Raw genomic sequence first — 20,781 nt, 5'->3', positions numbered from 1 at the left:
AGCAGCACACCCTTGATCACAAAGCTCATCATTATATTCCGCAATCTCTCACAGTCTAACAAAGTAATTTACAGGGTGCACCAAATTGATGCATTCCACATTCATTCAGCTTCTCATATCCCTTTAAGTCTTCATAATGACAGCTTGCAAATATGCTGTTTGTTCTCCTCAGCAAAATTTTATGTGTGCTTGTCTGTCCCTCTGGGGCTAAGAATATCACCCCCCCCCCCCCCAACCCAACCCCAGCCCCTAGTTCCTGAGCTCCATTTTTGGCCTCCGATGTTCTCTGTTGGCTCTGATCTCCAACTCCCAATCCCGGCCATGCTCGAGACTCCACAGTACACCTGATTCCATTCCCCGTGCTCGGTTTGTGCTGCGACCCCATTCTCCCTCACTCCATCTGCACACTGGCACATATTTCTGACCTGCTCCAACCCTTGTCTCCTCGCCATGCTCAGGGCTGTTAGGTGCCCCCACTGGCTCACAGTCTTGGATTGAAGAACACTGGCCTACACTGTACCAAAGATCATGGATAATTGCAAAATCAACTGAATAAAGATGGCAATTAACTGAAGAATATCACCTGTGCTGCCCTGAGGGGAACTTTATCTGTAGTATACGTGCTGAATTCTGATCTCTCCCTGTACTCTACTGTTTGTCATGTCTAGTAGCCTGCAGCCACAGTATCATTTGGTCCTCCAGATGAGCACTAGTTTTCCAATAATTACTCATTCACCATGACTTCTAGGCTTGTGTCACTCAGTCTACACCAAGGAAGGCAAAATCTTACAAAGCAAAATGAGAATCTTATATTCTTAACAGCTATAATGGGAATCATTTGTTCGATATACTGAACAGATTGTCAGGTCTTGTTTATGGCCTGTTTTGGAGAGATGGAGAGATTACCCTCATAAAAATCACAGATAATCAGAGATCACAAAAACCTTCTCAGTACAACCTGAATCATACTTTCAAACATCTCTTAACGAGTCTTGCTGTTAATCTTGTGTAATAATATTGAAATCCCCTGCTTATTAACATTATAACCTGCCCTTAATTAGCAGTAGATCACTTCCAAAACTTCAATCAACCAGAATGAATAGATATTAATGACACCTCTAGATTTAACCCAAATTAAGGTACCTGTGGCCTCACACTGTGATAATTATCTGTCTATTAAATGTGTCATTTAATTAATGTGTACAGCTTTAGTCATGGGTGGGGGATTTGGCAGTAATTGCTTGGCTTCAGTAAAAAGCAATTATAAAAATAGACGTGGAAAGTTCATGAGCAAATTCACCTTTTCATTGTAACACGTTTAAAAAAAAAAGTAAGGACTATTGGCAATATAATAAGAAATTATTTTTATTTTTTATTTAGCGGGTAAGAATGCTCACCGTGTGACTAGACGTTAAGAATTATGTAATATGCTGCATTGTGTAGCAACCTGATCCACTCACGCCTCTACCTAGCTAGACGGGGTGCACTGGGTCTCCAAGAGCAGGAGTCCGGCACAGTGTGGGCGGAACAGGGCCTCAGCTGGACCGACTGCAGCCACTGACAACATGTGATAAGATAGTCAGCAAAGCCCCGCCCCTAGTTCACCAGCTATAAAAGTTGTAACTGATGTTAAAAAAAACATTGTGAATATCTCTGAGATACCGAAACATATAATATTCAACGAGTCAATATTTTTTTAAAATAATTTTAAAAACTAATAGGCAACTAAAGCACAAAATGCAGATAATTACAAATATTAAAACAAAATAACTTCAAAATAAACTAACAACATCCCCCACGCCTATTTTGTCCTATTCTTCCTCACAGAAATCAATGTGGTCTTGAATCCTGTGTGATTTGGCATAGCACGGAATCCAACAGAAGGATGCCCAGCTTAACGCTGCGGAATCTGAGCAACACCGAGCGCCGCCGCTGAGTTCCGTCCGGCTGCAAGTTCCGACCACAAGTCCGGCATTTACTTCGGTTTCGGCGGCTGGATGCCCACGGTTCCCATCGGAACCATTCATCAAAAGTCAGCGTGATCTGCTCATTCTCTAAAGTGTATGTACCTGCAAAGCGGTACGTTTCAATGTGCGGCTAAAACGGTTGCCGTGTAGACAAGCAGGGAAATAACTTCTCGCTATTCAGACTCTTATGTTCAGCACGGTAATGATCTTGTGCTTTTGGTAATTGAGTGCTTTTAGCAGTGAAAGGCTCATTCGCTGTAACTGCAGATGACTCCTGGTCGTCCAGCAAGACAGGGGTTAAACTGTACACTGCACGAGGTACAGCTGATAGTCCATCTGACACAGGGAGGATTATAAAACTATGATTAAATTATTTTGTCAGAATAGTTAGTACTCGTGATAGGTTTAGAAAAGGAGGACTATTGGGTGAGTATTTCAGTGTTGGGTTGTTTATCCAAAGCATATGGCTGACCAGCACTAGAGAAGAGTACCTCGAAATCAAAGTCCGGTGATAACAAGGAAAACAGCGTTCTCCTCATTCACGGAACAATATTAGAGGGTGAAGGCACAACATTCAATTATCGCCCTGCCACGCCGCCTGCTCCATACAAATAGAAAACCCTCCTCTTGCCTCATCTCTCTCTCTTTCCGAAAGCGGCAACTCAGCAAGAGTTGGTTTTTTTTAAATTTACTTCATCAGCTTCACTCCGCGGCACAAAAAGAAATTAATCAGAAATCGGCTCCTTCTCCTCTTAACGTTTTCGAGCGGGACCTCATCGCTGAATCCCGGAGTAGTTTACAGAATCCAGCCGAGCTCGTGCTTCTGCAACAACTTAAGATTCATACCGAAAGTGCCGTGACAAATTTCTGGCTTTCCCCATTTCTCAAACGTCTTCAGTACGCAGCACACACCTTGTACAGCAGTCGGGCAAACATTTCATCCCAATGAATAAGGCGCACACCCCGAGATGAAGAAGCTTCACGGTGCAGTCGGCTGCTCACGGCACGTTTCTCCGATGTAAAGCGCAGTACCACTGATCCCTCCTCCTCCAGTCTTTCCTTCAGCACCAGAGCCGTAAACAGCTCCTGCAACACACTTGTTTCTTGATTCTCTCTCTCTCTCTCTCTCTCTCTCTCTCTGGCAGACCCAGTTTTCACAGGAACAGTAAGTAGCACGCTGGCTCACAGTGTTAGAGAACTCGCTGTGTTGGATGGTGGCGCAATTGATCTTGTTAATGCTGACAGCGTTGTGTGGAAGAGGGAGCTGTGAAAATCAGAAGGTCCCTCCTGAATAGCATACTCTTTTTTTTCCGAGAAACTATGTAAACCGACCTTTCGGCCCACCGACTCCATGCCGAACTTTGTTCATCCGTTCACACTAGGTCTACGTTATCCGACTTTCTCATCCACTCCCTGCACACTAGGGACACTTTTACAGAGGCTAATCAACCTACCAAACCGAACGTCTTTGGGATGTGGTAGGAAATCGGAGCACCAGGGTCAAAATCACAGGTCACAGGGAAAACGTGTAAACTTCAACAGACATTGCCCGAGATCAGAATCGAACAAGGTTCTCTCATGCTGTAAGGTTCGCGGTTCCAGTACTTGTGGCTCAGTCCAACCCAACCTCAGATATGATGGCCCTCTAATAATTAAACCTGTCCTAGCCAATTTTTTTCTGACTGAAGCCTGAGAAGATTGATTTTTTTTTTTGCTGAAGATATTGTCAGTATGTTCATGGATGAGGCTGCACTGGTGATATATTAAATCAATCTGAGGATATTTCAACTATGCAGAACCCATAAACCTGCAGCCTCGAATTCTATCAATAGTGTGGAGCTATCAGCTAAAGGATATTGGAAGCTGAACCATCTGGCAGCACAAGGGTCTGGCCAAGCAGCTGTAGGTATCTTCTGGTGGCAGTGTGGATGTACTGTTCAGCTCAACTGTTAGCAGGCAAAATCTTGCCTCACTGATGAAAGTACAAAATCACCAGTAGCTTTGAGCTTGACAAAGTGAAGATCAATTAATTGTTAAAGTCACTGTGTTCAGACCAATGCTTGCCTGAAAGATTATTCAATGGCAAATGATGTGAAAGAAGAAAAGTTGAATCCTACAATTACACACAATCAAGGCTGCTCATTATGCATGGAGTTTTTTTGAAGCTCCTTTCAGAGTTGTGATCATTAGTGCCATACAACCAACTTGCACTGCAGACCTCCTGGGGCTGCAGCCTGTTACACAATCTTCCACCTCCCAGCCTGGAAATTAAGTGACAAATGGGTTGTGAAAATATTGGAATTAAAATATGTTGAGAAATTAAAAGTGAGTAATAGAAAGCTGATGAGGATCTGGAAAGGTCAACTCAGCCTGACAGTGGACACAAACTGATCCACAGGATGAGCCCAAGGATATTTTTCAAATGTAGGGCAGTGAAAACACACAGAATATGCAGTGTTCAAGAAAATTGTCAGAGTATAAGGAAAGACAGATCCAACACTGGCAGAGCATAATTCCTTTTTTCTCACGTTGGAGAGAACTAATGAGGCAATGAACATTAACAAACAGGAAGAAAAATAAGCAGCAAGGCATGAAAAAAAAGACTGGCACAAATAACATGCCGAAACAAAAGAGGCCAAAGGGGCAATACAATGACAGAGTTACATTAAGAAAAAATTAGAGATGACCTCAGGTAGCTAACAGAATACACACAAACACGCACAAGTAATTGAGAGAGATGCCTAGAAAAAGACTGAGGTGCATACGAGGCAAAATGATACTGGAAGAGAAACTAAAATTTTTAAAAGACACTCAGTAGGTCAGCAGCATCTGCGGAGAGAAAAAGAGAATTAATGTTTCAGGTCGATAATCTTTTTTCTGACCTAAATGGACATTGACCTGAAACATTAACGTTTCTCTCTCAAGTTGCTGTCTGATCTGCTGAGCATTTCCCTGCTAACCCTTTGGTTTCCTCGAGATGATCCAGTTTCCTCCCATATCTCAAAGATATGTGGGTTTGTAGGTTAACTATTGTGCATCACATGCACCATTTCTGTAGCCAGTGGGAGCAGGGCTCAGAATCATTCATGGGAGGTTGCTGCCTTAAGACATGGAGGTTTAAAATGGCCTTTTAAATCACTCTTCTGTACAGCATGCATCATTGTGAAAACATCTTATGCTATGACTGACAAACAACTGATTTGATTTCAAACATTGTGACTCAATTTCCTCCAACAACCGGAGCTGACAGGCAAGGTAAAGGAAAATCGCAAGAGATTCTACCGATATACTAAGGATAAAAGTATATGGTGGTAAGAATAGGTAGGTAGAGTATTATCTGAATGGTGTCAAGTTAGGAACAGGGGACGTACAATGAGATCTGGGTGTCCTAGTGCATCAGTCACTGAAAGGAAGCATGCAGGTACAGCAGGCAGTGAAGAAAGCCAATGGAATGTTGGCCTTCATAACAAGGGGAGTTGAGTATAGGAGCAAAGAGGTCCTTCTGCAGTTGTACAGGGCCCAAATGAGACCGCACCTGGAGTACTGTGTGCAGTTATGGTCTCCAAATTTGAGGAAGGATATTCTTGCTATTGAGGGCGTGCAGCGTAGGTTTACTAGGTTAATTCCCGGAATGGCGGGACTATCATATGTTGAAAGACTGGATCGACTAGGCTTGTATACACTGGAATTTAGAAGGATGAGAGGAGATCTTATCGAAACGTATAAGATTATTAAGGGGTTGGACACATTAGAGGCAGGAAACATGTTCCCAATGTTGGGGGAGTCCAGAACAAGGGGCCACAGTTTAAGAATAAGGGGTAGGCCATTTAGAACTGAGATGAGGAAAAACTTTTTCAGTCAGAGAGTTGTGAATCTGTGGAATTCTCTGCCTCAGAAGGCAGTGGAGGCCAATTCTCTGAATGCATTCACGAGAGAACTGGATAAAGCTCTTAAGGATAGTGGAGTCAGGGGGTATGGGGAGAAGGCAGGAACGGGGTACTGATTGAGAATGATCAGCCATGATCACATTGAATGGCGGTGCTGGCTCAAAGGGCCAAATGGCCTCCTCCTGCACCTATTGTCTATTATCTATTGTCTATAAAAGGATGGCCTAGGAAAGAGTAAGTCAGCTTAATAATCTGCATGGCGGCCTTTGTGTAGAATCACAAGAGATGAAGGAGATATTAACTGAATACTTCTCATCTGTTTTTACTGAGAAGATCATGTAAGCTAAGGAAGTAAGGCATGGGAGTGTGATGTCTTAAATTATATACCGATTATCAAAGGGGAGATACTGGTGGTTTTAAAGCACATTAAGGTGGGGAAATCTCCAGGGTCTGACTAAGTACAGCCACAGACCTCAGGCGAACGAACAAATCAGTTCCATCTCAGTTAAAGTAAGGGTGTCTTCAGGGGCCTTCATTCCCATCCTACCCTGGAGGAACCCCACACCATTCAGCACTTCTATCCCTGATCCCATCAGTCCACTTCCCACCAATCTGCCAGTTTGAACCTACCAATCCACCACAACCATTGATCTCCCACTTCAGATCACATTCCCAATCACGCTGCACCCCCAACCACCAATCAGATGCCTACACCTGAAAACCAAATCAATTCTCGGTGCAACAGTGAATTGAGGAGGTTGCGATGTCTGTTCCCAGATGGTTCTCCATGCTCCTAGTATGTTGAAACAGGAGCCACAGAGGGTCGCTGCATGACGGGAGAAAGGGTGACGAGATGACAAGCGTTCAGGTCCCAGTTGCAGTGAATCCTGGGCGAGGTGGTGCAAAGGATGTTTGCCGTCCAATGGGGCCTTGCACGCCAGCCTATGAGTGAAGAACTCTCTGCAAAGCTCGGCGGGTGTGATACCTGCGAGCACCGGCAGGAGATCCGTCTCATGTTGTTGATCTCTTCGTGGCGAGCCCTGTCAACTGACCCCAGTCAGGCGAACGACAACAAACGGAGACAGCAGAAGCAGAAAAAAACAGCTTATAGCCCAAATGCAACCTCAGTCGCTGCAGCTTGGCGCCAACCCAGAGCATGCACCCTTCTTAGGGTGGGCACCTACAGATGTCGAACTGGATGGCATCACCCTGCTGCAGCTGAATGCGGAAGGCCTCACCAAGGCAAAGACCACCATCATTGAACATCTGCTACAGACCCCCCCCCCCCCCCCCTCTTTCGTAATGTCTTTCAACTTTAGGTCAGCCATCAGAATGCTAAGTGGGTGGTTGATGCAGACTCTATCAAGTGCAGAGTAGAAGAGGAAAGGGGACAATTGGGCTGATTGGGTATGGGTATTTAAAACACTTGTTTTGCTCCCTCGTCATCAGATGCAGCAGATGTCATGGGAGGAGACAGTAAACTGAAAGGAACAAGTGGGTATTCAGTTACTATTGAATTATATGAACCCTATGTTGGGATACAGCTCTGTTGTGAATCTCTCATACCAAGAGCAATTTATTTCTTCCATTGTTCCTACCTGATGTCGTCAATGAGCTGCTGATGTTCCTCAGTGCTCAAAATCATGGGAAGTGCATAGGCCAAATAGTCAACCTTACGCTCAGCTGCATACTGCTTCAGGAGGGTGAACAGCTTCTCTTTTACTTCAGGTTGCTCCCCAAGTGCTGTGTCAATCTGCATTGAAATCAAAAACATTGGTTTAACATGGTGTTAGAATTCAGGCCAACGGAGGAGCAGTGAGAAACACAACAGATGCAACTCTTAGGGGGTAAAAAAGGAATATCGCTCCCACATTCTAACATAGCACATGCACCTGTCTGTTGTCTTCCTGGTCAAAAGTAAAAAGGATGGCAAGTCAGCAAAAGGAAATGAGCAGGAATCCTTCTGCCACTACCCTCTCCACAATAACTTGCTGGAATTATTCATTAATTTCCTGAGATGAACAAATTACATCAGATACTGCTTGCAGGTTGACAGAACTGGGTTTTTTCAACTTGTTTTCAAAATTTACAAGGGTTTGTGCTGCATTTTACGTTAATCTTTCTCTTCTTCCCAGGAACCATATCTAGAAAGAGTTGTGAATCAATTCAGTCTAATATGTATGGGAAAGAAAGACTTGCATTTATACATTAACCATATGTGCCTCTCAGAATATTCAAAGCAGCCGGGTGGTTACTTTTGAAGTGTGATCACTGCTGCAATGGAAGTAATGCGGCAGCCCATTTTGTGGGGGAAGTTATAGAAACAGTGGATAATAACCAGCTTTAATCTGCTTTAGAAATGCTGTTTGAGAGAATAAATTAACCAGATATGTCCCCGGCTCTTTTACAAAATAGTGCCATGGGATCTTCTACACCAACATGAGATAGTAGAAATGGTTTAACATCTTATTTTGAAAATCAGTACCACTGACAGTGCAGAATTCAGTGAGTATCGTACTAGATCAGCGGTCTCCAAACTGTGGCCCACGGGCCACATCCAGCCCGCCACGGGATTTTATCCGGCCCGCAGCAAGCTCTTAACACATTCCGTGCTGCGGGTTCTGTAGAAGCGTGGGAATTTTTGGTTTAGCGGCCCTTTTCTGAATAGTGGTTTATTGTCACATGTGCACTGTACAGTAGAATTATTTTAGCGCTGATCACACGTGCGTGAGTCACCACCATATTTTGCCGCCGTTTACAAAAGTCCAAAGTCGGGTCCGCGCACTGGATGTACTGGAGCTTCTCCCGATCCAGGCGAGCCCCAGGCTGCTGCAGGGCCTCCTCCATTGCCCTCGACTGCCTCGGGCCGTCGATCAACATCCCTCTCCTTGCCCGACCGACCGCCTGTGTGTCCCGGGGGAAACGCCTTCTGCAGCCGACCTTGCAGATGCTGGACCCCTCTCCTACTGGCCCACTCATTGTGTCCATCGTCGCCAGCGGCTCCCCCCTCCTCGGTTCTCCAGTCTTCAGGGCCAATCTCAGCAGTTTCCAAACTTACACCCGTGGTCACTCCGCCATTACATCATATGATATTTCTATACTGTCTACATGCCCACTGTATTTTTTCTGTTTTATAAATAATTGTATACCTACGGTATATATATTCCAATATTTCAAGCTCTTTTAAAAAATTGAATATTATTTATTTGTTGCCATATAAACCTCATTAAATTTATAAAACTGACATTTCTTTATTTTTTTCCTACGGCCTGCAAAAATGTGCCAAATATATAATGTGGCCCTCATGCTGAAAAGTTTGGACGCCCCTGTACTAGATCATCACTCAAAATGCTTGTGCCAATCTTTCTAACAGAAGTGGAAATGTTACCAATTCAGCCACAGTTAAAGGCTAAACTCCCACTGTTACTTTGTACTTTTTATGACAATGATTGCCTGCTCTTTAAGCTGCTGCAAGTAGTAGGAACTTCACTCTGCACATTATCTTAGAGGCACCTCGTCAATGGCATAAAATTGACACGATAAGCAGATGAGCAGTGGCATTCTCAACCAACTCCTGCCCTACTTGCTGGTAGAATATCTCGGTGGTATCACTGTAGATTTGGAGAGGAATTGCAGTGCCATGTATCTGGGAGATGGCTTGGATATATCAAAGTTTCTCTATGAGAATAGCATAGTTTGTTACATACGGATGTATTACAGTTTATTACAGGTAAATTACAACTCTTTCTATAACAAACTGTAAAACGATAGTTGTTGTGGGGTCTATCTGAGAGTTTACTGACAAAGGCTGATCTAGATGAAAGTTTCCCAGAAAGACAAAATAATCTTTACAGTGATTACTTATTCTTGTCCAATATGTTATACTATCTGGCATCAATCCACAAGGGTGCCTGGTACCCACTAGATATAATGTCATTAGGCAAACTGAGCTAATTACTTCAAAGATATCTCAAAGAAAGGAAGCCAGAAAGGGGAAAGAAAACACTGGCCTAGAAATTCTAGAGCATCCTAATGCATGATCATAACAGCATGTGCCAATGATCATTTCACGAGCCTCTGGCTGCAACCTACAGTGGAACTATTTTTTAAGCAAGAAAAAAAATATCTCGCACAATATAGATTGGAGCAAAGAATTTGTTGAAGGACAAACAATAAACATCATAAATACCTCAAAAATAAAATAAAAATCCATTATATTTTGAAATATATTTCAGAAGGTTTTACAATCTACATACATGAAGTTTGTTTTATAAGATCAGAGTGCATCTTTAAAAAAACTCACACATACCTCATATAACAAAACATAATATTTGTAGGATATTTTGAGGTGAGAATGACTCATAAATACATTGTTCATGTTCAATTCATCTGTTTTTTCTTGGTTACAGTAGAGAAGTTTGAAAATCAGTGCAGTTTTGGAAAAGATCTGATTAGTTGAGAGCATTTTAAGCATTTTTGTGCTAAACTCCACAAGCAGGGAAATCCAAAAGTCTTTGCCATTTCACAATGTATTGGTAGCAAATAGTGACATTGTGTACGTTGCCCATATCAAACAATGTGTTAGCTGTTGGGGGGAGATAGCATGTGACTGTTTTGTGACTCTGAATAAGGTCAGAGTATACCTCGGTTTTGCCTCAGAAACAGTACGTTCAAATCCTTCTAACCATCAATAGTAACAAGTTCCTCATTGTTTAAAAGTACTATTTCTTTATTTTTATATCCAATTTTTTTCAATGCTTTCTCATATCTCCCATATTGTACCTCATCCACCCCTTCATTCTCACTTGCTCAACTTGTCCATTGCAGACTTTGCATACTCTTCACAGTTCACTTTCCCTCTTTGTACATCAGAAAACTCACATATGTTATATTGTCTTTTCATCTAACTAGGCTGAGGGCACAGTACTGATCGCGATGACACCCCACTGGTTTTACCATTTTTATTATTTGAGTTTCATCCTCCAACCAATCATCGGTCCTTGCTAATATTTTACTTTCAATCATAAGAGGGCTTATTTAACATGGCAACCCTTCAATTGGCAACGTGGCCAATTCACCTTAGCCACTCAGCGTATGACATAATGTGCTGGAGTAACTCTACAGTGTAAAAAGATTGTAACTCAGCAGGTCAGGCAGTCGTTCTGAATAGGCAACATTTCGGTTTGGGTCCCTTCCTCAGACTAATGGTACTGTGGAAGAGAAATTTGGAAAAGACGTGGGGACGGTACAAAGCCTAACAAGTGAATGATGGATGCAGGTGAGGGGTTTTGATTGGCAGAATGAGAAAAAGGAACTCTAAAGGAGACAAAAGAGGAGACAAGGAGACAAAAGGGTGTTGATAAGGTGAGAAGGGGTTTGAAAGAGGAGTGAAATGTAAACATAGAAACATAGAAAATAGGTGCAGGAGTAGGCCATTCGGCCCTTCGAGCAATATGATCATGGCTGATCATCCAGCTCAGTAACCTGTACCTGCCTTCTCTCCATACCCCCTGATCCCTTTAGCCACATGGGCCACATCTAACTCTCTCTTAAATATAGCCAATGAACTGGCCTCAACTACCTTCTGTGGCAGAGAATTCCACAGACTCACCATTTTTGTGTGAAGAAATGTTTTCTCATCTCGATCAGAGGGAAGGATGTAGGTGGAAGGGGTCAGGGCAAAAGGTAAAGGGGGTTGGGAATGTGGGAAATTGGGTGTGCTCCAGAGATAGGAAAGAGGGGGGGAGGAATGAAAAATAATGGGCTGGGGTGTTACCCAAAGGGAGAATTCAATGTTCATAGCTGAAGGTTGTAAGGTACGCAAGCGGAATAAGAGGTGCAGTTCCTCCAGTGTCCGTGTGGCCTCACTCTGGCAAAAGAGGAAACCCAGGACCAAAGGTTGGTGTGGGAATGGGAGGCCAAAATGGTTAGCTACCTGGAGATCAGCAGGCCTAGGTATACTGAGCACAAGTGTTTGGCGAAACGGTCACGTAGCCTGCACTTGGTCTCGCCGATATAAAGGAGTCCTCATCAGAACATCAAATGTAATAAATGAAATTAGAGGAGGTACATGTGAACCTCTGTCTCACCAGGAAGAGCTGTTGAGGTCCAAGTTTGATTCCACTTGGATAGCTAACAAACTCGAAGAATAGCACTTCACATTCCGCTTGGGTAGCATTCAACCTAATGTATGAACTTTGAATTCTCCATTTTAGGTAACACCCCACCCCATTCTTTTTTCTTCCCCAACCCCCCTCTTTCCTGACCCTGGTGCACGCCCATTATCCCAACCCACTTTTCCTTTCCCCCCTCCCCCCATCCCCTTCCTTTTATATACTTCCCACTGACTTTACATTTCACTCCTCTTTCAAACCTTTTCTCTTCTTATCAGCACACTTTTGACTCCTTTTTGTCTCCTTTTGCCACCTTTTCATCTCTAGCCTGTATCCACTCATCTACCAATCAAAACCCTCTTCACCTGTATCCAACTGCCACCAACTACGATTTATTTTGCCACCACCTCTTTTCCATCTTTCCCTTCCCCACTACTGTGATGGAGATGGTGAGGTCCAAAACGGGAGGGAGATGTCGGAGATAGTCCAGGTATATTTAAGGGCAGGATGGAAATTGCCCAGAAACGGGAGGGAGATGTCGGAGTCCAGAAACGGGAGGGAGATGTCCGAGTCCAGAAACAGGAGGGAGATGTCGGAGTCCAGAAACAGGAGGGAGATGTCGGAGTCCAGAAACGGGAGGGAGATGTCGGATCCAGACAAGTGACTGACATCTATTATAAATCCACTGACTCGCACAGCTATCTGGACTACACTTCTTCCCACCCGGTCTCCTGCAAAAAGTCTATCCGCTACTCCAGATTCCTCCGTCTATGCCGCATCTGCGCCCGGGATGAGGTGTTTCACACTAGGGCGTCAGAGATGTCCTCATTCTTCAGGAAACGGGGCTTCCCCTCTTCCATTATAGATGAGGCTCTCACTAGGGTCTCTTCTACATCCCGCAGCTCCGCTCTTGCTCCCCCTCCCCCCACTCGTAACAAGGACAGAATCCCCCTCGTTCTCACCTTTCACCCCATCAGCCAGCGGATCCAACAAATCATCCGCCAACATTTCCGTCACCTACAACGGGACCCCACCACTGGCTATATCTTCCCATCCCCTCCCCTTTCTGCGTTCCGCACAAACCGTTCACTCCGTAACTCCCTGGTCCACTCGTCCCTTCCTACCCAAACCACCCCATCCCCGGGCACTTTCCCCTGCAACCGCACGAGATGCAACACCTGTCCCTTTACCTCCCCCCTCAACTCCATCCCAGGACCCAAACAGTCTTTCCACGTGAGACTGAGGTTCACCTGCACCTCCTCCAACCTCATCTATTGCATCCGCTGCTCCAGATGTCAACTTATTTACATCGGCGAAACCAAACGCAGGCTCGGCGATCGCTTCGCTCAACACCTGCGCTCGGTCCGCGTTGGCCAAACTGATCTCCCGGTGGCCGAGCACTTCAACTCCCCCTCCCATTCCCAGTCTGACCTTTCTGTCATGGGCCTCCTCCAGTGCCATAGTGAGGCCCACTGGAAATTGGAGGAACAGCACCTCATATTTCGCCTGGGCAGCTTACAGCCCAGTGGTATGAACATCGACTTCTCAAACTTTACCTAGTTCGTCGGTCCCTCTCTTCCCCTCCCCCTTCCCAGATCTCCCTCTATCTTCCTGTCTCCACCTATATCCTTCCTTTGTTCCGCCCCCCTGACATCAGTCTGAAGAAGGGTCTCGACCCGAAACGTCACCCATTCCTTCTCTCCGGAGATGCTGCCTGACCTGCTATGTTACTCCAGCATTTTGTGAATAAATACACTATAGCCATTTCTCATAATCATAAGCCTTGCATACAGCAATCATATCCAGGAAGTAACTTTCTCTTAATTTTTACAGCAATTTATCTCTCGTGTTAATAAGTTCATCTCCACATCAGACCCTTGATTATTTTTGTTGCATTCCTGTTTAGATCCATTGTATTTTCTACAGTGAAGAAAGTTACAATATGCCTCAGCCATTTTTTTAATTCTCACCTGTAAACTCCCCCAAACCTTTTAAAACTGCATGTCTAATTCACCAGGATGTTAATTCCACCCTGCAGTAATGTAACGTGTCCCTATAAAATAACTCTCTTCACCCAGAGTTGGAGCCAGCGTTCTCTGAATCAAATGTTTTAGAGGGTAAGTCATGTTAAAATAAATTGCAATTATAAACGAAAACCTAAATCTCAATTAAAATGCATGAGAGCTGACAGGTTTAACTATGTGGATTCTATATGTTCCGAACTGTAATCCTCACTTAAAATAAGATTCTTGAGGAGATATTCTATGCTATCCAATTCAATAGAGACCAGACCCCAAGGAAGAATGTTTCTACTGGTATGAAAATCTTAACTGAAAATGTGCAGAATATATTGATAATTTAACAGTAAAGCTTTCTCTGATAAAGTCCATCAATATCATTCGCTCTGATTGGATGAATCTCAGATCCTAACTCATATTTTACAAAGAATGGCTTGTTTTTGTGAACAGGGAATTCTACTTGGTAGGTAATATCCTACTTTAGATAGTTCCTCTGTCCCTCCCTTCCCCTCCTCCTTCCCAGATCTCCCTCTATCTTCCTGTCTCCACCTATATCCTTCCTTTGTCCCGCCCCCCTGACATCAGTCTGAAGAAGGGTCTCGACCCGAAACGTCACCCATTCCTTCTCTCCCGAGATGCTGCCTGACCTGCTGAGTTACTCCAGCATTTTGTGAATAAATATCCTACCTTTGTTCTGAATTCCAAGGCTTTATATTTTCTTTCCTGGTGCACTGCGTCAGCGTTTTGGACATACTCTCGGATACTGCTGCTAACCCGCTTATGTCTCCTTCCAAAGCACAAGACTCCCAGCTTCAATGGTTTTCCATGATTAGCCTTTATCATGGCAGCAGCAGTGTCATAGTGTTTCACTGGGACTCCGTTAACCTCCAGAACATAGTCCCCAGTTTTGAGCCCAAGCTCAGCCGCCGGGGAATCTGGAAGACAATTCTCAATCTGCAACGGGCTGTCACCACTCAGGTTGAATCCAAATCTTCCATCAGCTGCCGGCAAGAGATCTAGCTGCTCAATACGAGACACCACCCCAATACTTGGAGGAACAGTTTTACAATGTTTAGCTAGATTTACTAAAGCATCACAGTTCATGGATGACACATCTTGTCCCTCAATCTCCAGAATTTGGTCTCCTGGTTGCAGACCAGCAACATAGGCACTGCTGCCCTCTTGGGCAGAGATGATGAAACAGGGTCCATTCCCAATAATCCGAAATCCAAACTCCTCTGGCCATCCTTCATTGTGACTTGGCATTGTGGCAACTGGAATGAGAAATAAGGTAACTTTAGACACTGATGTAATCAAGGCTCTTTCAATCAACTTGAAATCCTGGACACAGGAAGCAACTTCATAAGAAACTGCTTGCAAAAAAATAAATATTATAAGAAAGTATAGCACCTTCCAAATCCCTTTCAAAAAGCACCAGGGTAGAGAATAACTTCTGAAGTGCCATTAATAGGAATGAAAGACGCAGACAGCCAATTTGTAAGGATCAATAAGTTAAGGCTCAATAATGTTTTATTATTATAGTTTCATGGAGAAACATTGACCTGGTCAAGGGTCGCAACTTATCTGTTCTTCAAAGTGCCATTCAAATGTTTTCCAGATGCGGATATGTGTTTCCTCACATACAGAAACAGCATGTGGGCGATAGGTTAATTGGCTGCTGTAAGTTGTTCCTTATTTGTAGGTGAGTGGTAAAATCTTGAAGAGAATGTGGGAAGAATATAAAATTGGATTAATGTAGGAATAGTGTTAAAGGGTGGTTGATAGTCAGGATAACTCTGAAGAGTCTGTGCCCATGTTATATGTCTCTATGTTTCTGTATGTCTCTATGTCATTAAGGCTCTAAAAGATCCTCCTTTTAATGTTAACATGTTTTTGTATATTTCCCCAACCCCATAAAATTTGCAACTGCTGCACCACAGCCTCAGAATGAAGGTAAGCACCTTTGGAATGGAGTTGAGAGGAATTTCTTTAGCAACAGGGTGGTGAATCTGTGGAATTCATTGCCACAGATGGCAGCGGAGGCCAAAAGATTGGGTATTTTCAAAGCAGAGATTGATAGTCTCTTGATTAGTAAGGGTGTCAAAGGTTACAGGAAGAAGGCAGGAGGATGGAGTTAAGAGGGAAAAATAGATCAGTCATTATTGAATGGCCAAGTAGACTCGATGGGCCAATTAGCCTCATTATGCTCCTATCTCGTATGGTCTTATGGTCCAAACAGTGGAAGCCCTCAGCTTATTGCATCAACATTTGACTACGTGAAAAAGTGAACCTTACAATTCATTGAGTTATTGAGTCATAGTGCCACACAGCGTGGAAACAGGCCCTTCAGCCCAACTCACCCACGGCGACCAATGTGCCCATCTACAATAGTCTCACCTGCCTGCGATTGGCCGAATGCCTTCAATTCCTAAACTATCCAAATGTTTTTTAAACATTGTGGTAGTATCTACCTGAACTACCTCCTCCGGCAGCTTGTTCGATATACCTACCACCTTTGTATAAAGAAGTTGCTCCTTAAATTCCTATTAAATCTTTTTCCCCTCACCTTAAAACCATCTCTACCTACAATGCAATTTAGGCACAAGGGAATATGCTGAAGACCATTGGTTGTGTCCAATCCTTGACATAGTACTTCCCTTTGGGAATCCTTCCCATAAGGTTTGTACCATGGTTTATGTCCAATGAAAATGTGAACAATTGGAAAAGGTCAATTACTATCATCTTTTTGCTTATAACAGACCATTTTGTATTCCCTTGGGCGTAATCAGTAATAATGCCTTGCATTTAAATTGCACCTTGAAAATAGTAAAATTGGCCTGGGATCGGTAACAGAAGAATAAACAAACACAATTTGATATTGAACCTCATAAAATCTAGATAAGCTAGAAAATAAAAAGTTAAAAGAGCTAGGTTTTGAAAAGAACACATTAAAGTAGGAAAGTAGGATAAGAGTCGGCAGGGTTTAGGAAAGAATTTCCAGAATTTAAGACTTTAGTTGCTCAAGGCAGGGCTGCCAATTGTGAAGCCATTAAAATGGAGAATGTGCAAGAAGATAAATGCAAAGCTCAAGTCAAAGCATTACAATCTTTGCAACATCATGCTTTTCTGCACTGATCATTGCATTTATTGTATTTATTATTACCATGTCTTATTTAATGTGATACTGTGAACTTTTAGCTTAATGAGAACGAGGAAATTTATTGTACTCTGGTGTATATAAAGATAAATCAATCTGAATATAAACCTGAATCTAAATCAAATCAGGAGTATGATGAAATACCTTTCACTTCCTTGGATGTGTGAACCTCTAACAACACTCAAGAAACACCACTCCTTCTGGCAATTACTTAATTAACACCCCACCCACCATGCATAATATGCACTGCCTTTTCACAGCACCTCCCAACCAACAACCAACCAGATAATGAGTGAGCCTTACTTTATGAAAATTCAAAACAACGTACCCTCATGACTATGCACCCATGCAGCAATCATAACCATAGTTAGTTTGTTTAATATATGCAGCAGTTATGGTTTTCAAAAGCTGTGAAGCTTCGTATTTAGTTCTTACACACCATTATTGGTTTCCCAAAGGGAAAAGCTTTAAATAGAATATGTGCAGCAAATCCTACAAGAAGATTTATTTGACACTATTTTAAGAAATTCACATCTATACCTAAAATTCTACTGCCTTATATCATTATATAAGAAAAAGCAATTGTATAAGCCTCTTTGCAATTATAGCTGCATGTGTTAAGAGTTCATGATGTTATGGAAGAATTAAAGTGACATGGCAGTCAAAGCCTGCCATACACTTCACACTTAATGAAAGAGAAGAGACAAGAGAGTCACAAACCATCTTTTAGAATGATGCTCCAAAATTTGCGAAGGTAGGTATCAACATTTATGTGGATGCAAATAGACCAGTCTACCTGCACATTGATTTAAGTTTAAAATGTAATACATTTTCATGCATCCCAAATCGTTCTCAATCTCAAAGATAAATATGACTGGAAATGTGAACTTTTGATTAAAATGGTCAACCTAATTATCCACGATGCCTTGAAGGTATTACATGCATCATTGTTCCTTGGTCCTTGCAATTCTATCAAAAGCATTTAAATCCATTTCCAAGCAGATGACAGTAAAATTAAAATAATGAGAGAGAAGTATTGTAAACCTAAGTTATAAGCATTCCCAATAACTATATTCCCTCATTAAGCAGAAAAAATAAACTTATGCCTTTGTGCATATTAATTTGCATTATTATCAAAACAGATCTGAGTTACAGCCAACAATTGTTTTCCCTCGCAATGCTCCATGCACTTCACATGACTAAACAGATTCAGGTTTAACATTGATTGATCTTGCCTCCCACAATCTTTGATCCCAGCCTGATGAAGCAAAATAAACTGACAGACGGAAGCTCAACATGTGAGCAAATCGCAATCCCATAGCCTTCCCCCTTGAGGTGCAATGTATTTGAGAATTTCCAGTATTTTCTGAATGAAGCATACAGTCGTATTTTATCGATTACATATCATATTTTCACCCCAAACCTTATATTATCTGCTGCAGTCACAAAGTTTGCATCAGTCAATGATTTATTGCCACCAGGCATGGTTGCTATGGAAATGTAAATCATCAGATTTGCAAAACAGTTCACACTAGTGAGACACTTACAGAAATCTTCTTGTGAAGACGGCAAATCACTCGGGCCTTGATTTAAGACATGTCTGGACCTTCGACTTCTGAGCAGTCTCTTCATCCGGCTCACAATACTTTCCCTCTTAGCCATGGTCACATATGCTCAAATATGCTCATTTTGGTTAAACAGTAAAGTAAAGGTGCTATGTTTAAATTCACCCTAATTGCTTTAAAAATGTTTTATAATATCATTTTTCAAAGCAGAGAATCCTCTTATCAGTCTATGATACTGATTCCACTGTCCTCCTCATGCGGTTGATTCTCTTTTGCATCAGACTCACACATTTCTCGTTTACTGAAACTCTGATGCGCAGGAAAATGTCCAGCCTCCTGCAGAATGAGAACACGTTTCCATTTCAATTCATTCCTGATGCAAGGGGAGCTGTTCAGTGCCCAGAAAACACAAAGACACACGTGAAGAGACGGAACACCACTCATTGGTGTTAATTACAGCTTTAGCAGAAGCAGCTGGGGACATTTAGATGATCAAATGGAATTGTAGAATGAATTATCATATCATATATATACAGCCGGAAACAGGCTTTTTCGGCCCTCCAAGTCCGTGCCGCCCAGTGATCCCCGTACATTAACACTATCCTACACCCACTAGGGACAATTTTTACATTTTACCCAGCCAATTAACCTACATACTTGTACGTCTTTGGAGTGTGGGAGGAAACCGAAGATCTCGGAGAAAACCCACGCAGGTCACGGGGAGAACGTACAAACTCCTTACAGTGCAGCACCCGTAGTCAGGATCGAACCTGAGTCTCCGGCGCTGCATTCGCTGTAAAGCAGCAACTCTACCGCTGCGCTACAAAAAGAATCACCATGCTGTAGAAATACTGGGATCAGTATAATGTGTCTGTGGTATCCCTTAATTTATCCGAACTATCCTAAGGTTGACACAGTGGTGCAGCGGTAGAGTTGCTATCTTACAGTGCTGGACACCGGGGAAGTCCAGAAGCAGGGGTCACGGCTTAAGGATAAGGGGGAAGTCTTTTAGGACCGAGATGAGAAAACATTTAGTTGAGGCCAGTTCATTGGCTATATTTAAGAGGGAGTTAAATGTGGCCCTTATGGCTAAAGGGATCAGGGGGTATGGAGAGAAGGCAGGTACAGGTTACTGAGCTGGATGATCAGCCATGATCATATTGAATGGCGGTGCAGGTTCGAAGGGCCGAATGGCCTACTCCTGCACCTATTTTCTATGTTTCTATGTTCAACCCCAAAAGGAAACATTGTAATATGGATGGATAAAAGGCGGAAGGAGTTTTATGCAAGCAAGTGTGAAGTGTTGCACTTTGGGTGGTCAAATACTGTAGACCCTTAACAGCATTCATGTACAGAGCGTTCTTGGGGTCTAAATCTCTCTTTAAAAATGGCAACACAAGGAGCAAAGAGGTCCTTCTACAGTTGTACCGGGCCCTGGTGAGACCGCACCTGGAGTACTGTGTGCAGTTTTGGTCTCCAAATTTGAGGAAGGATATTCTTGCTATGGAGGGCGTGCAGCGTAGGTTCACTAGGTTAATTCCCGGAATGGCGGGACTGTCGTATGTTGAAAGGCTGGAGCGATTGGACTTGTATACACTGGAATTTAGAAGGATGAGGTGGGATCTCATTGAAACATATAAGATAATTAGGGGATTGGACACATTAGAGGCAGGAAACATTTTCCCAATGTTGGGGGAGTCCAGAACAACGGGCCACAGTTTAAGAATAAGGGGTAGGCCATTTAGAACGGAGATGAGGAAGAACTTTTTCAGTCAGAGAGTGGTGAAGGTGTGGAATTCTCTGCCTCAGAAGGCAGTGGAGGCCAGTTCGTTGGATGCTTTCAAGAGAGAGCTGGATAGAGCTCTTAAGGATAGCGGAGTGAGGGGGTATGGGGAGAAGGCAGGAACGAGGTACTGATTGAGAGTGATCAGCCATGATCGCATTGAATGGCGGTGCTGGCTCGAAGGGCTGAATGGCCTACTCCTGCACCTATTGTCTATTGTCTATTGTCTATACCATGGAAACACTCCACAAACTGTATTAAAAATATCCAATTATATCAACAAAGCCTTCA

General features: G+C 43.0%; 1 protein-coding gene across 4 annotated transcripts in view; it reads right to left on the bottom strand.

Moving 5' to 3' along the window:
• The window catches only part of grid2ipb (glutamate receptor, ionotropic, delta 2 (Grid2) interacting protein, b), a 75,401-nt gene extending 56,498 nt beyond the window's left edge, over positions 1-18,903 (bottom strand). For 2 of the 4 annotated variants that reach the window (XM_078417888.1, XM_078417889.1), the window contains exons 1-3: positions 18,690-18,903; positions 14,673-15,259; positions 7,453-7,607 (exon numbers count right to left, since the gene is read on the bottom strand). In XM_078417888.1, the coding sequence (XP_078274014.1) occupies positions 7,453-7,607; positions 14,673-15,259; positions 18,690-18,804 (857 nt within the window). In that variant the 5' untranslated portion in view covers positions 18,805-18,903. Of the gene's footprint in view, positions 1-2,813; positions 3,106-7,452; positions 7,608-14,672; positions 15,260-18,689 lie in introns of those variants that run through there. The other 2 variants (XM_078417891.1, XM_078417890.1) reach the window with 2 other exon arrangements.
• Positions 18,904-20,781: the final 1,878 nt, after the last annotated feature.

This window comes from Rhinoraja longicauda, chromosome 21, assembly GCF_053455715.1.
Source record: "Rhinoraja longicauda isolate Sanriku21f chromosome 21, sRhiLon1.1, whole genome shotgun sequence".
NCBI classification, from domain to species: domain Eukaryota; kingdom Metazoa; phylum Chordata; class Chondrichthyes; order Rajiformes; family Arhynchobatidae; genus Rhinoraja; species Rhinoraja longicauda.
The sequence above is the reverse complement of the archived record's forward strand: the minus strand, read 5'-3'. Positions and strand labels throughout refer to the sequence as shown.